At 38.1% G+C, this 15,591-nt stretch overlaps 1 protein-coding gene across 1 annotated transcript; it reads left to right on the top strand.

Moving 5' to 3' along the window:
* Positions 1–5,740: 5,740 nt before the first annotated feature.
* On the top strand, positions 5,741–7,675 carry LOC18011561 (cytochrome P450 83B1). The gene is made up of 2 exons (XM_006395944.2): positions 5,741–6,622; positions 6,808–7,675. The coding sequence occupies exons 1-2, from the start codon at positions 5,741–5,743 to the stop codon at positions 7,423–7,425; spliced, it is 1,500 nt and encodes a 499-aa protein (XP_006396006.1). The 3' UTR covers positions 7,426–7,675.
* Positions 7,676–15,591: the final 7,916 nt, after the last annotated feature.

Below are 15,591 nucleotides of genomic sequence, written 5' to 3'. Positions count from 1 at the left end.
CTGAAAATGCATGAACATTTCAACAACATGCACGGGTCCTTGTCTTTGATCTTCACGTGAAAAGATTGTGACGAGAGAGATGTTTGTGAGCTGAACCATGTATGACAAAGCCTCGGTATGAGCTGTGCCGAGGTCTTTGATCGAGTTTTGGCCAAGTTCATTCGTAAGTACCCTCGGCTTAACCTTGTACTGAGGGTCTTGAGCCAAGGTGTTTTATACTTAGTCAAATTCGTGCTCTTGAACTTCCTTCCATGCATTTCCTCAGTACAGCTTTAGGCGAGGTAAATGACCGAGGTTTGACCAAAATTTTTTTGTAAAAATAGCCTCGGTATAGCCATACCGAGGCTCTTTGGTCGGGGGTGTTTTTCAACACTTAGCAGAATTTCTTGACTTTGAAGATCACAGCCTTGATACTTAGTCGTTTCAGGAGAAGCTTGTGACGATAAAATGCCTCGACTTGGGTTATGGCGAGGCTTATGGTCGAGGTAGAGACCAAACCTTTTGTGAATATGACCATCAGTATAGGTTTCCCGAGGTGTCCAAGCCAAGGTTCTTGTGAAACACTTAGCACAGATTTGCTCCTTGAAACCAGAACTGATATGCGTGTCTTCTGCTTCTTGTAACTTCCAGCTCACAAATTTAAATGATATGAAACCACCTACACGTGAAAGATCATTCCAGTAGCTCAAACTTTAGTGAAGAACTTATTTGCATCCGAGGAATTGAGGGTCTCCCGGACAGCCGATCTTTACAGTACATCAGAACGACTAGAAAGAGACTTCTAGACCCACGTCGATTACAGAAGCGTTATCTTCCAGTTCAGAGCTCCAAATTGTGTGATCTTAAGTGTTCTGGAAAAAAGACTCCATACTCTTGAGTTTTAATGAAGGCCCCGGAAACTAAATCGGAGAGGAAAGGCATCGTCCAGCGTAACATTTGAAGCACATCGGATTGGTCTAAAATGGAAGCGAAACCGGCTCGTCTTCTGATGGCTGTAACTCTCATTTCACTGATCCGAATCAACTGATTCCAACTGCTATGGAACTAAAACTCAATCTTCTCCAACTTTCATGAAGACCCTGGAAGCTTAATCGGACGTTAAGACTCCCCAAACCGTTGATCTTTGATGTGTGTTGGGAACTGGAGATTTATGCCGAGTCTTTTGGCTTTTTGGCCGAGAATCTATTCTGCGGTAAGCGTTTTATCCGAGAAAATTCAACCCGTCTCGGCATAAAACTCAGCCGATGCAGCACTTGATCCGACACAGCCTTTATCCGACTAAAACTCCACCCCGTAAGCAATTTGGTTGATACTTCTACGAACCAGGCACATACATCATCCGATAAAACCTCCTCCACCGGTACATGTTTTGATCGATGGGAACCTTCCCGGTAAGCAATTTTAGCCAGTAAAATGCTTCTTTTGGTACATGCCTTAGCCGATAAACTCCAAAATCTTGATTTCACCATTTTTGAACCTCCAAACTCTATTTAAACACCTGGTCTCAACTCTTCTGCTCCAAACAGACTCCAAAGTACCTGTTTAAGACTCCAAACCATGCAAAGACTCCTTTGGACCTAATGCAACTCTTAAGTCCTAAAACAATGCCTAAAGACCTAAAATGCATGAAATAAGACATGATTTGCAATGAAATATGTAAGCTAAATGATGCAATTTATGAACATATCAGTAAAGTTGAACCTGTTTGGAATGTTTAATCGATTTCTACCAATAAGAGACGATTATCTGTTGAATCCATCTCCGAAACACAAGGTTAGTGCATTGGCATTATTTGTATTTACCAAGATGATATTGACATGTTGAATATTTATAATTGTGTGCAGAAATGTTGTCATTAAGTGTGTTGTGTTTAACAACATGACAACTAGCTTTGTGAAAAAATAGAATGTTAGAACAACTGATCTGGTCTTTTGTATTCTTAGTGAATGGAGAATCGATAATTATAAAGGTTAGTATAGTTGCAATTAAGTCAAATAGTTATACATAGTTACAGTTTTATATCTATAGATTACATATTTTATACATATAGTTTTCGCATTTGATAGGAGAGATCGTTGTTAGAGACTGTGGTGATATATCGTGATTCGTTTTCAACCCGGATATAACTGAGGTTGAGAATTCTATGTTCATGTAAGTTTCCAATCGTTTTTATATTTTCGTTCGCAATATAATGTATTAGTTATATTAACATGACATGCATTTATATAATTATTTAGGTTTGGACTTACCGATGTGTACTCGAAGATCAAAGCTGCTAAGGGTAACTGTAACATCCCCGATCCGCAATACGATCGTCAGGACGGACCATGGTCGTGAAGTGGGGAAGAATGGTCGAGAGCCTAAGGGAAAAACTCGGTTCATGGTCCAAAGTAATCGGCTAAGTTCGTTGGTCTAAGACTTAGCCAGGAAAAAGGAAGGAAAGACCGGAAAGATGGACGGAAGAAGCTCAATAAGCTGTGCGAAGCTAAAACGAGCTGGACAGCTGAGCTAAGCTAGCTGGATCATGTGCCGGGAAGCTCAGTTCAGCTAGGCTAAGTGATTGGTAGCTGGGTTCAGTTGAGTGGGAGTTGGACTAACTGAGCTGGGCGGTTACTGGCGGTTACGGTGGTTATGGCCGAAGGGTTGCAAAGCCTATGCACCCAATCAACACACCCGTTCGGCCAACAACATGCACCAGTTGCCTATGGCGGTTACAAGGGGGAGAAATCTATAAATAGATCCCATTGTCTCAATTTTTACACACGCACAAACAGGGAGAGAAACTCTGCCCAAATTTCTAATAAGCTAAGAGCGAGATAATTGAACGGTGGAAGACAAATCGACTGGAGCGGGTTGTGCGGGTTGTGCGGGTCGCGGAAGGGTAGTCCGGGAAGAGCAAGTGTCGCGGCAAGGGTAACACGACCGCAAACAACCAAGGTGCGCGCTGTAGTTAGGGCGTACGGTTAAATTATTCCTTCGCAGGGAAAATCTGATGACCGGCCCAAGTATGAGCTAGGCCGATCGGACGGTAAGACTCGGCGGGGGGTGATAAAGAGTTTTGCCGGGCGTACATGACGATCGATCCAAGTATAGGCTAGGCCGATCCGACAGTGTGTCTCGTTTGAAACCACAAAGGATCGCCGGCCATAGAATTGAGATTAGGCCGTCGATGGTGCACGATAAATCGAATTAGATGTTTGACCGGATCCGGTTGGCGCGACAGTTGAGCGGCTTGGGAGACAGAATGGATCTCACCAAGACTCGGCCTGTCCAAGGCCGACCCATGATCTGGGATGGGAATAGTACCGTGGATTATAAAACAAAGATCGGGAATCATAGGCATAAAACGCATACATATGCATGATTAATACTTAGCCAAAAATAGCATATACTTATAATGTTGGTTTACAGGTAAAGATGGTGATTCCGGAAGGGATTTGGCTTACGCGCGCAGACCGTCTAGCCGGGGAAGATGGATGGTGTATCAGAACGGATAGATAGGATCATGTACTCATATAATAGCTTATATGCAGACTCATAAGTTGTAATGAATCCTTTTAGTTATCAATAAAATATCCGTTTCTGTTTTCTAGTAATGCATATTGACTCTAACTTAGGAATCTCAGAATACACATATCGAATATGAGTTAAAGGACTTGATCCTAAAAATGGACTGATGGAGTCGGAGCCATATAGTGGTCCGACCGGGAACAACCTCCACGGTCTTAGAGTCCGTGATTATTTCAGTAACAATGCTTAACAGTTATTAATGTGTATTTCAGGACAATCTAATCGGTATGGAAGTGATATCCTTCCTTTACGTTTGTAATACCGACTTTATGTTTAAGTATCCTAAACCTTTCTATATTATTTATGTGATATTATACTAAACATATTTTATATTTCGTATTTCTAATTATTGTGTGTTTATTGCTTTTTAATTATGTTGGATTTTATTAAGTGTAATATACTAATTCGAATTTTGCATTTGTTTGGCCAGTTTAGCTTTTATATGTAATAAATCTTTGATTTGGTTTTTCTATTAAGGTGGATTTCAATTATGTGGGCTCATATTAGTGGGCTTTTAACAAATCAGCTTTTATTATCGTGTTTGATTTGTTATAATAGGAGAATTTAGTATGTGCCTGAATTGTTAATTGAATTTGATTTGAATTAATTTAACAATATGTGAATTTAAAGTAAATATTGGATTGAATTATATATAACGAAAAAATATCGCTCATAACAATGTGGTCAAACGTAACTTAATTGGTTTTAATTACATAAGACGTAGGGAATACGAAAACAGTCAATTATAATTTGATATTGAACAGTCTCAAATTATTCTATAAATTAAAAAATCGAAGAGAAGTTTTTCCAACTGAATAGAAAACAAACACATCCTCTAAACTATTCTTCTGTTCTGGTCTTCTAATAGACGCACAAAAATCATATGTACATCACAGAATCTATTTAGCTTTGATTCTAATAGAGTAGATAAATTATGTATTTCGTATTTATCATTTGGGATTTTTTTTTGTGCGTCTATTTAGAATCATATCAGAAGCAAGAGTTTATTTGTTTGTTTTAGTGTTTAATGTGTGAGTGAAAATAAAATTACTTGTCAGTGCTCATTTTGATAGGAAATATACAGTGAGTATTTTCTACCAAATTAAATAGAGAATATTCACTATATATTTCTTACAGAGTGAGATACAAGTAATATGTAAGTTTTTTAAACTAAATTGTCTATCAAATAAAATTATATTAGGTGGAAGTCGATTTGTGTTTCTATAATATTTTCCTATTTAATCGCTAATTTAGATAATGCAATTTCATTTTGTTTTAATTGAAAGCATTTATTTGAAAATATAATATATATATTTGTCAGTTGTACTTCCAGAGCCTGCCAGGTAAAACTCTTGCTTCAGGCTGCCAAAAATATATATAAATTAAGGACATCAATTATGGAAAAAATGTGTTGTTGTGTAGTGGTTTATCGCTCCAAACATGAGGTTACTCGTACAAGCTTCAAATTCCAGGGACAGCATTTTGTGAAAAATTTTAAACTTATCGGGCCGGCCTTGTGTACTTCAAATGTCAATTTTATCATTTTCTATTTAAATTATAATTTTTGGGAGATATTGGTTTTTATCAAATTAATCATTTTATTAGAATACAAATTGTATATTTATTAAAATTAGATATATTTTTGTTATATTTTTCAATATAAATTGGTATATAAGAATATGTTTTTTACCTAAATTTTACACACACGAATCTTTGTATGTGTGTACAACCTTAATAGGTCTGTCATCTCATATTGTATTCTCATACAAACCCCAAACTTAATATACATCCATATATTTCAGAATTTTTGTTTTGCTTTTATACATAATCAAAATCGTTTTTAATAGTATAGATTTAATTTACTTACTCTATTAATTAAATATATATAAAAAAATCACGCAGTGGATTAGAATGTAGTTTTGAATTGTATGTATCTCAGTAGACAGACGAAGAAGCCAGTTCACCTACTAAAATCACGTTTTTAAAACAGCGCAACTTCTGTCACCCGTCAAAACAAAACAAAATAACCCAACCAACCAACCAAACAAAAAATTAAAACCATTATTTTAAAAATAACGACTCTGTAAAGTAAGCGACGACTTAGCCTTTCTATTTAATCACACCATCAGTTGCATTCGTAAAAATATCCGAAAACAACAAGTAGTCAAAAATGGATCTCTTCTTGATTATTGCCGCCCTGATAGCGGCTGCAGCCTTCTTCCTCCTCCAGAGCTCCACCAAGAAATCTCTCCGGTTGCCTCCGGGGCCAAAAGGTCTTCCTATTATTGGAAACCTCCACCAGATGGAGAAATTTAATCCACAACACTTCCTTTTCCGTCTCTCCAAGCTCTACGGTCCAATTTTCACAATGAAAATCGGAGGCCGTCGCCTGGCGGTGATCTCCTCGGCTAAGCTAGCGAAGGAGCTCCTCAAAACACAAGACCTTAATTTCACCTCTCGTCCTCTCCTGAAAGGGCAACAAACTATGTCGTATCAAGGCCGTGAGCTGGGTTTCGGACAGTACACAGCGTACTACCGTGAGATGAGGAAGATGTGTATGGTGAACCTATTCAGCCCAAACCGAGTCGCAAGTTTCCGACCCGTTAGAGAAGAAGAGTGCCAACGAATGATGGACAAGATCTACACAGCCGCTGACCAATCAGGGACCGTTGATCTAAGTGAGCTTCTCTTGTCCTTCACCAACTGTGTCGTCTGTAGACAAGCTTTTGGGAAGCGCTATAACGAGTACGGAACAGAGATGAAGAGATTCATAAACATCTTGTACGAGACTCAAGCCCTTTTGGGCACTCTGTTTTTCTCCGACCTTTTCCCTTATTTCGGATTCCTTGACACACTCACTGGTCTCAGTTCGCGTCTCAAGAGAGCTTTCAAGGAACTCGACACTTACCTTCAAGAACTCCTTGACGAAACTCTTGACCCTAACCGCCCTAAACCCGAGACAGAGAGTTTCATTGATCTTTTGATGCAGATCTACAAAGATCAACCTTTCTCCATCAAATTCACTCACGAAAATGTCAAGGCCATGATATTGGTTCGTTACTCACTCTCTTAAAAACCATAAATGCAATTTTGTTTTTTTTTACAATTCTATGTTAAACTCATATTAATTCCTACAGGTCTACTTATATTTTCTGTAACTTCAGCATTTTGTTGGTTCGAATAGGTCTATTTTGGGATAAAGATATAAGTTTAAATAACTCTGTTGTCATTCATCAGGATATTGTTGTACCGGGAACTGACACGGCAGCTGCGGTGGTGGTATGGGCCATGACGTACCTTATAAAGTACCCTGAAGCAATGAAGAAAGCTCAAGATGAAGTGAGAAATGTGGTAGGCAGGAACGGTTATGTCTCGGAAGAAGACATACCTAATCTCCCTTATCTGAAGGCCGTCATAAAGGAGGCTCTCCGTCTCGAACCAGTCATCCCCATTCTTCTACATAGAGAAACCATTGCAGACGCAAAGATCGGTGGCTATGATATTCCAGCGAAGACCATCATTCAGGTGAATGCGTGGGCAGTTTCTCGTGACACAGCCGCCTGGGGAGACAACCCTGATGAGTTCATTCCAGAGAGGTTCATGAACGAGCACAAAGGAGTAGACTTCAAGGGGCAAGATTTTGAGCTCCTACCTTTCGGGTCGGGACGGAGAATGTGCCCCGCAATGCATCTTGGAGTCGCCATGGTTGAGATACCTTTTGCTAACCTCCTCTACAGATTTGACTGGAGCCTACCAAAAGGAATCAAACCAGAGGACATAAAGATGGACGTCATGACGGGACTTGCTATGCATAAGAAAGACCACCTCATCCTTGCACCAAGGACGCACATTTGATCAGGCGCAATGGGTGTGCAGAGTTTTATATTAGGAGAATTCTGCTAGTAGATATGGCGATCAATGGTTGCTTTTCCTTGTACGGCTTCGTTTTTCTGTGCCATAACTCTGTTTCGGCTCTATTTTCAATTTCACAAATAATGTATTAGTACTTGGACTAGAAAGAATGTACCCTATACGTATTTGATTTTTATTTTTTTTTTGGAATTCTTAAACATATAATTTCGATAACTGTTACTTTTTATCGTTACTTTGATCTTAAGATATATAAATGACATACACTATTATCCACACCATGAAGGCATGTACATCACAATAACTATGAACCCGTAAGGCCATGCTATTTGAATTTGTTAAAAAATTAAGGTTACAATCTCTTTTATCTCAACTAATTTCGAGTACATAAAGTTTTTACAAAAACAATATGATGAAACAAAAATAATAGTTATAAATCAATCTTAGTAAACTTGAAGAAGTATATGTTAGTAATTTTATAAAGGAAATTGAAGTCGATATCCATATTGCATATCTTATAAATGGAGGAGCATTTTAGCTGAACTGTCATCACGAAAGCGCTTCTCAGTGAAACAAACAGACATGTTGATCTCACTGCGATTGTGTCAACGTTACAGTGTAAAATTAATGATTAATCAATATGTTTGCGTATGTAAATAAAGTACTAACAATATCTTATACCTTTTTTTAATAACATTCATCACATATTTCATATATTTTAAGCATATGATTAATCCATATTTACTATAATCATCACACAATTTATATATATTTGATCATATTACTTTCATCATAATTTTATAAAGTTAATTTTATTCTTATTGTTATTCATGTTAGTCTGATAGTTAAATATAGCCGTTTGCAAGTTCGTAATTACGTTTTATTTTCAATTTCTTTAGTTTATTTCTGCTTGTTCATATTTTAAAATCAAGCAATAAGTATTATCAAACAGTAGATTTTCGGTTTGCTAATTTCATTCTTAACTTTAGTAAGGTAATTACAAGCAGTTAATAATTGTTATTCTTTTGAAACTAATTAATCATAGGCTTTTGACATTTCGGGAGAGATGTCGGTCTCGGATCAGGATGCTCCTCCTCCGCTGATGCAGATCAGAGCAGTCGGCAATAGAAACATCCATTGTGGGTTAATGTGGTGACAAATAGGCCTACACTTTCAAATCACGTTGTTCATGTTGAAGTGGTGATACTGTCATAATTTACATCATTTTAGCATGCATTTTAACCATTGTTTTGTGTCTCATGCATGCATTCTTATAAGTTCCTTAGTGTTTTTGCTTTGTTTTAGTTTAATTAGGATTTGCATTACGTCCATAATGAGTCTTGCATCTTTTGGAGTCTTTTCTAGGTATTTTGGATGCACTTAGAGGCTATGGAGTGGAGAACACTTGAGAAAAGGCTGAAAAAGGTGAAAGTGAGAAGAAGGATTGGTGAAAAAATGGCTCTTGGCCAAAATGCACAATCCAGACAGTGTCTCTTGGCTAAAATGCACATCAGTACATACCGCATGAGTCATTTCTCGGCTAAAAACCTTATCGTGGTACATGATCTCTCGGCCAAAGCAAGATCCTGCCAATGCATCTCAAGATCGACGAAGGATTTATACTCCGCAATGGCCTTTGCGCTATTCATACAAGTTGTAGGCAGTGTAGCTACCTTTCCGTTGTAGTTGGAAGCAAGTCATTCTGAGCTGTGGTCAGGAAGTTACACCCGATTGAACATAAGCATGTCTCTGATAATACAGTATTTTGATTAGTTTTATGGATCGTTTTTAAATGTTTTTCTAATGTTTCTTTTTCCTTTAATTATTTTTATTATGATTTCGAGTACTTGTTTTCGTAAGACTCTTTTCAAAAAACGTAGACAAAAGTTTTGCAAAATGGATGGAAAACCAGATTTTCAGCTCAGAGACAAATCGTCAGAAGTTCACCCTCAAATGAAGACTTTCTCATCGTCTGATCCAGCTCAAATTTGGAGTCCTTAAAGATGTATCAGCTAGCTTTCCAGCACACTTGACATGAAAACAATCCAATGGTTCAATCAAAAGTTATGCGAAGATCAAGAAGTCCATTCAAGCAGCCGACCAGCCATCCTGAGTACAGCCAACACATTATTCACCATGGCCAGAGAGATCCTGACCGCGGCCAATCACTGTCCGACCCCAAAGCCCAATTTCAAGCCCGTTTGATTCCTGTCTTCAAAGAAACCTTAAATGGTGACGAAGCATGCATTGAAGACCTATAAATACATGTTTCAAGAACCCTAAAGCGTTTTCTTAGATTACATCTCTTAGTACCTCAAAATTTGTCTTAGGTTTTTCATACTTAGTAGTTTTTAGGTTTAAGGAGATAGAGATCGATCTCTTGAACCCTTTTATTTCTCTTAAATATTGATTTCTTCAAAGCTTTCTTCAACAATGTTTTTGTTTTCTTTAATTATGTCTGAGTAATTTACTTGTTGGGTTTAAGGATTAATTGATAGGGATCTATATGTTCAATGAGGATTGCATGAGAAGCCAAATCCTAGAGTACTTAGTGTTAAGAGAGTAAACTTATATTTAATGCTTGAGAGTAACATCATGAACTATCATCTGATTTAGGTACTTAGTGTTTCGAGAGTTTTCATTATCTGCCTAATCTAGTTTAAGACGAGCAATTCTTCCATAGGAGACGAAAGCTACCTATGAGTGATTTGTGAATGTAGATGAGTCTTGTTCAAACTATTGTGTGCACCTATTAACGGGGCCAGAGACGAAAGCTACTGGTCAGGGTCGTGGGTGGCAGTTGGTTATGATCATGAGAATGACTTAGTCATACAACCGTGCTTGAGCTCTAAGAGTTTCAGCTAGGATCTTTTTATTTGCTTATTAGCTTTTTTTGAATCGATCATACCCCAGAGATATCCTTAACAACCCAGCACCGTTTTCTATAGTCTTTTCACCAATTTTCTTTCAATCAATCTTACTTTTATTTTCTTAGTTTCTGAATCTATTTTGTTAAGCTATTTCTTTTTTTCCGTTGAGTTTAGGATTTTCTTTTTCGTGACACTGAAACCCTTTTAAATATAATTAGTTCTGGACTTACTTACTCAATCTCTTTCAAAAGGTTTTGCACAAAAGAACTTACTTCCTTGTGGATTCGATACCTAAGTACTACAGTTGATCAGCTGTTCACTTGCGGCTTCAGCTGTACAATCTATGCACACATCAGTCTCTCAGCCACAAATCAGATTAGGCCAATACGACTACAAGATCGAGCTGAACGAAAGCTTACACACCGATCCAACCCTGGAATCCTTCATGAGAGTTGCTGAAATCTGAGCTTCCTTTGCAATGGAGGTGGTCTCGAGTCATTTCGACTAGTGGGTCGAAAGTTAGGTCTAAATGAGCATGAACATATCCGCCTTTTGGTAGTTTGTCACGGCTTGTTGCCACACCTTCATCACCTGATGACAGCTTGCCATGGTCTATTTCCACGACTTCATCACCTAGGTGCAGCAGGGAAGAACACCTTTGCAGCTTGCCACGGTCACCTGCCTCAACCTGGAATGCACCGTGGCAAAATCTCCACATGTGCCTCAACCACTACCACAGGATGAAGAACAAGCCATGGTCACTTGCGAATGCACCAAGATTCCGCCACGACATGGTGCCACATGATGAGAAGAGGCCATGGCAGACCATCCCAGACCAAGGTTGACCATCCATGTTAAATATACTTTTCCAAGCTTGGATCTTATTTTGGTTGAGGACAAACAAAGTTTAAGTCTGGGAGAGTTGATAACACTGTATTTGTACCCATTTTCATTAGTGTTTTCTTATGCAATTTCAAAGGTTTTAACTAGTTTCAAGTGCTTTTATCATGCTTTTCCCATATTTATAGTTTCAAGACTCTTTTCAGGTTATTTAGGCAAAAACTATTTGAGAAAAATATACTTTTGGCCAATTTCGGACCGTCAGAGGTTTCACATCCGATGAAAACCTTCTCACTCTATGATCAAGCTAAACCCTGGACACACGATAGAGGAGACAATCAGGTTTTTAATGGAATTGGATTGCATGCAATCCAACGGTTGGATCATAAGTTACCCCCATTTTACTGAAGACATGTTTTGCTGCTAAAAAGCAAGAGAAGGAATGAAGTTTGGATATCATAAGCCAACCACTGCGGTGCAAGAGCTCGTGACAGCGGTGAACCATCATTTACAGCCCTGGAGAGACTTCATTATGCGACAAGTACATTTTCGGTCCAACTCATTCTCTCTTCAAAGAAAGCCCTAACGACGACCAAAAGACTTGGAAACCTATAAATATGTATTTTAGAAGACCTAATTCATGTGTGCTCCTTTCTCCTTGATAGGGAGGCATCCAACTTTTGTTTCTTAAGTTTAGATTAGGGAGATAGAGATTTTTTTCTTCAACCTTTGTTTTTTCTTTTCATCTATCTATTTAGTTTATGTAATCTCTTTTACTTTACTGCTTTTCTGTTTTAAAACCAATGATTATGTTGTCAAGCTCAGCCATGTCTGAGTAGTTACCTTGTTAGGTAAGAGGGCCATCGAAAGGGACTCCATGATCGATGACATCTAGGTTTTTAGGTTAAAGGATTTCGATTTTAAATGGTTCTTCCATTCATCCTGTACTCAAAGCGGTATGCTAGAGTAGCTAACCAGTGTCCGATCCAAGGTTAAATCCGAGCCACGAGAGTGTTGTATCTGGGTTATCTGAACTGGATTATGGACGTCACCGTTGTAGGAGACGAAACCTACTTACGGAGGATACGTAAGCCGAGATGGATTCCGATCTGAAATGCATGATCTTAATACGGCATGAGAGCGAGAGTTAATTTCCGAGATTAACTGATTAGATGATTAGGGTGACGAGAGTTGGCTAATGTTATAAGTGTCTATCCTAGTTTCAGAGTCACAGAAAATCCTTACCTAGATTCATTATGTCATAGATCATGAACCCTAGAGAGAAAATGCTTACCTAGTATTGGAATGTTTAGGGATAAACCCTATCCTAGTTTCAGAGTCATAGAAAATCCTTACCTATATTTTGATTTTTTTCGTTGCGAATCTCTGCTTAATTCTATAGAACTCTTTCTAATTTTATTTTTCTTTGTTTTTTTTACTTTCTCGATGAGGGGTCGAGAACATATCCCTGATCCTCTTGCTGGAGAGCACCCTTTTCTAGATGGTGATCCATCTGATGACGAGCTTAATGACCTAAAAGATGATGGCAATGAAGCGATTGCAGAACAGAAACATACCAGAAAGGGAGAACAGCTGATTAGAGAATGCGACTGATGGGCTTGCGGGCCTAGGGTTATTTTTTAACAAGCCCGTTGGTCCTCCAAAAATTTTAAATTTATAAAATCCTAGTGTCTGCAAGTGCACAGATGTACGTTGTAAGACTTAGGGTGTCGATCCACATGGAGGATGTCTAATCTGCGAGAAACAACAAACTGGGAAGTAAGCAAACTCATAAACCAATACAAGTTTTGGGGTTTTTGGTTAAGATCTTAAACTAAACCTAATCTAATATTCACAAGAAATGCAATGCATGATGAATTGTTAAAAGAACATCTAAAGCATATCGACTCAAACTAAAGACTCTTAAACTCATAGGTGGCGATTTAGACTTCTTCGGGTTACTCAAATCAATGTATGATGGCATTTCCAATTAGTTTCCGGGCGATTTATCTTTATCTGTTTCTAGGAATCTGCATTGAAGTAGAATAGACATATGTATGATTAACCAACTGTCGTCACCTTAATCAACTAATCTCTTAGATCTAGCAATTAACTTTCGCTCTCATGCTAAACTTAAGATCATGCATTGGACATTGAATTCGTATGCTCACATCTTCTCTATAGGTAGCTCTCGACTCCTATAGCGACTATGTTCTTCTGAAGCTAGGTATGGATGATCTGATACAGCACTCTCGTGGCTCTAATCGATCCTAAGGCTCAGAGAATAGGTCATGAATCTACTCTCATGCTTTATGAACAACTTAGAAGAGATGAGATCCAGAATATGGCTAAGAACAATAGAAATCCTAATCGATATATATATGCTTGTCGATATCTTCAAACAACTTGACTCTCTGGGACTAATCTACATAATGCAATGAATGATGAAAGACATAGAAGAATGCAAAAGAATGAAACAGTAAAGTTAACAAGATAAAAAGGAGAAAGAACAATGGATCTGGGGAAGAATCCCCATCTCCATCGCCTAACCCTAGAAAAACAAAGTTTGGTGGCTCAAAATCTCATTACAAAAGCACACACCCGTTTAGGACTGCTAAACAATGTATTTATAGGTCCTAAAGTCTTCCAGGTCTCATTTAGGGCTTCTCGGAAGAGAAATGGCAAAGTGGGCTATGATGTTGGGCCTTGTGGCTCGTCCTAAGCTCCACCGGGGGTGAGAGTCTTCCAGGGCAGGTAAAACATGTGTTTCCCGCGGGTGAGAGTCTTCCGGGACTGGTGAACAAGGTCAACTTGTTCTCCATGTATCGTTTGATTGCACCGTTGGATCTTTGTGATGTAAAGTGCTATGGAAAGCTGGTTGTCTCCTCTTGATTGTCTCTAAATTTGAGCTGGATCAAACGGTGAGAAAGTATTCATTTGAGGCTGAACTTCTGACGGTCTAACTCTGAGCTAAATATGTGGATTTCTTCCATTTTGCCATCATATTCCCTAAGTTTCCTAAAAAGACCCTTGAAACTACAAATACATGGAAATCATAATAAAAGTTCCTAAAAATAATTAAAACCTTTGAAAAAGCATTTGAAATCAATGGTGAAAAATGGTCAAAATCAGGTGTTATCAACTCCCCCAGACTTAAGACTTTGTTTGTCCTCAAACAAAACAAGATCAAATCTGGAAAAATATCATTCAACAAAAATGAGAGGGAACTCAAAAATCGCAACCATACTTCTAGACCTTAATTATGGACAATGCATCAATCAGATCAAGTCTAGAAAATTCTCATCAAAATACAAACATAACTAGTCTGTTAAACCGTCATGCGAAAATCCACACACTTAGAACTAACTTCCAGTCAACTAGCTCTTAACATTCATTAAAGGTTTCAGTGGTTCTCATCAAAAGGATATTAAACAAGGCATTCAAGGTTAGGTATCAAAAGGCTTTTTAATGGTAAAGCTTGATGTGTTTAGGGTTACTTTTTCTGGAGAGACAGGACATTATGCAAAACAGCAAGAGAGGATGGAACTGTAAATGCCCCCACAGTTTCAGTCACATTCTTCTTGCTTCAAGATTTCCGATCACATTTCTTCAGGTTCTCCTTATAGTTCCCCCAGACTTGGATTTTTGTCCAGGTTGTGAATCCATAACTCCTTAAATTGATATATATTGCCTTGGCTCAAGTAATTTCGGCTTCTAAGACTCTTTAGGCTCTTAGTTTCCTTTCCTTTCTTTCTTTTTCTCCTTTTTCGTTTTTTTTTTTAGAAAGGGAAAACTGCCTTTTGACTTCGAGTCTTAGGGAGCACGAAAATTACCTTTAAGAATGAGCTTTTCTGAGGCATCATACGATTTCTGGCACATTCCCTTGTGGTCTCTTTCAGTCTTTCTCTTGAGTGACTGAAAACTATGTTGTTCCTCCCTCTCCGGCGTTTTTGCACATATCTGTCGATATAAACTTAAGAGAGAATGCATGAGGTTTGAACATGAAGGTTTGGGTTAAGAGTATGGTACCAGCTAAAGGTGAAATGGCCATCTAGGACAACAAAGAGTGGTAACAACAAGGTAAAGATGTCCTAGATGTATATCATGCTGCCTTTTTTTTAAAACCATTGATGAGAAAATTAGATGTCCTGATTGAGTCCAAGTAAAATGAGCTAATATATCCTGTCAGAAAAGATCTTCATGAATAGAAGTCCTCTGGTGGGATTTCGTAGTGTAAGTACTCTAGCTACCGCCTAGTCTAGTACTAAACCTTGAAAGAGCTTTTATGAGTGATTGGTGTAGAAGCAAACAGGTTGGTTATCATCATCGATTTTATCATTATTCCCTCAAAATGTAATTGACCTTTGAAAACACTTTTTGAAACTCAAAAGACTTTTGAAAAGTTTTAAGAAAATCGAAAAAATTGAAAATTTTTAAAGTG

The sequence above is a fragment of the Eutrema salsugineum genome, unplaced genomic scaffold (genome assembly GCF_000478725.1).
Source record: "Eutrema salsugineum unplaced genomic scaffold, Eutsalg1_0 scaffold_6, whole genome shotgun sequence".
Taxonomy (NCBI): domain Eukaryota; kingdom Viridiplantae; phylum Streptophyta; class Magnoliopsida; order Brassicales; family Brassicaceae; genus Eutrema; species Eutrema salsugineum.
This window is presented reverse-complemented; position numbering and strand designations above follow the sequence as displayed.

Coding starts and splice junctions, on each gene's coding strand:
- LOC18011561 (XM_006395944.2), top strand. CDS start 5,741: ATGGATCTCTTCTTGATTATTGCCGCCCTGATAGCGGCTGCAGCCTTC. Junction 6,623..6,807: donor ATGTCAAGGCCATGATATTG/GTTCGTTACTCA, acceptor GTCATTCATCAG/GATATTGTTGTACCGGGAAC.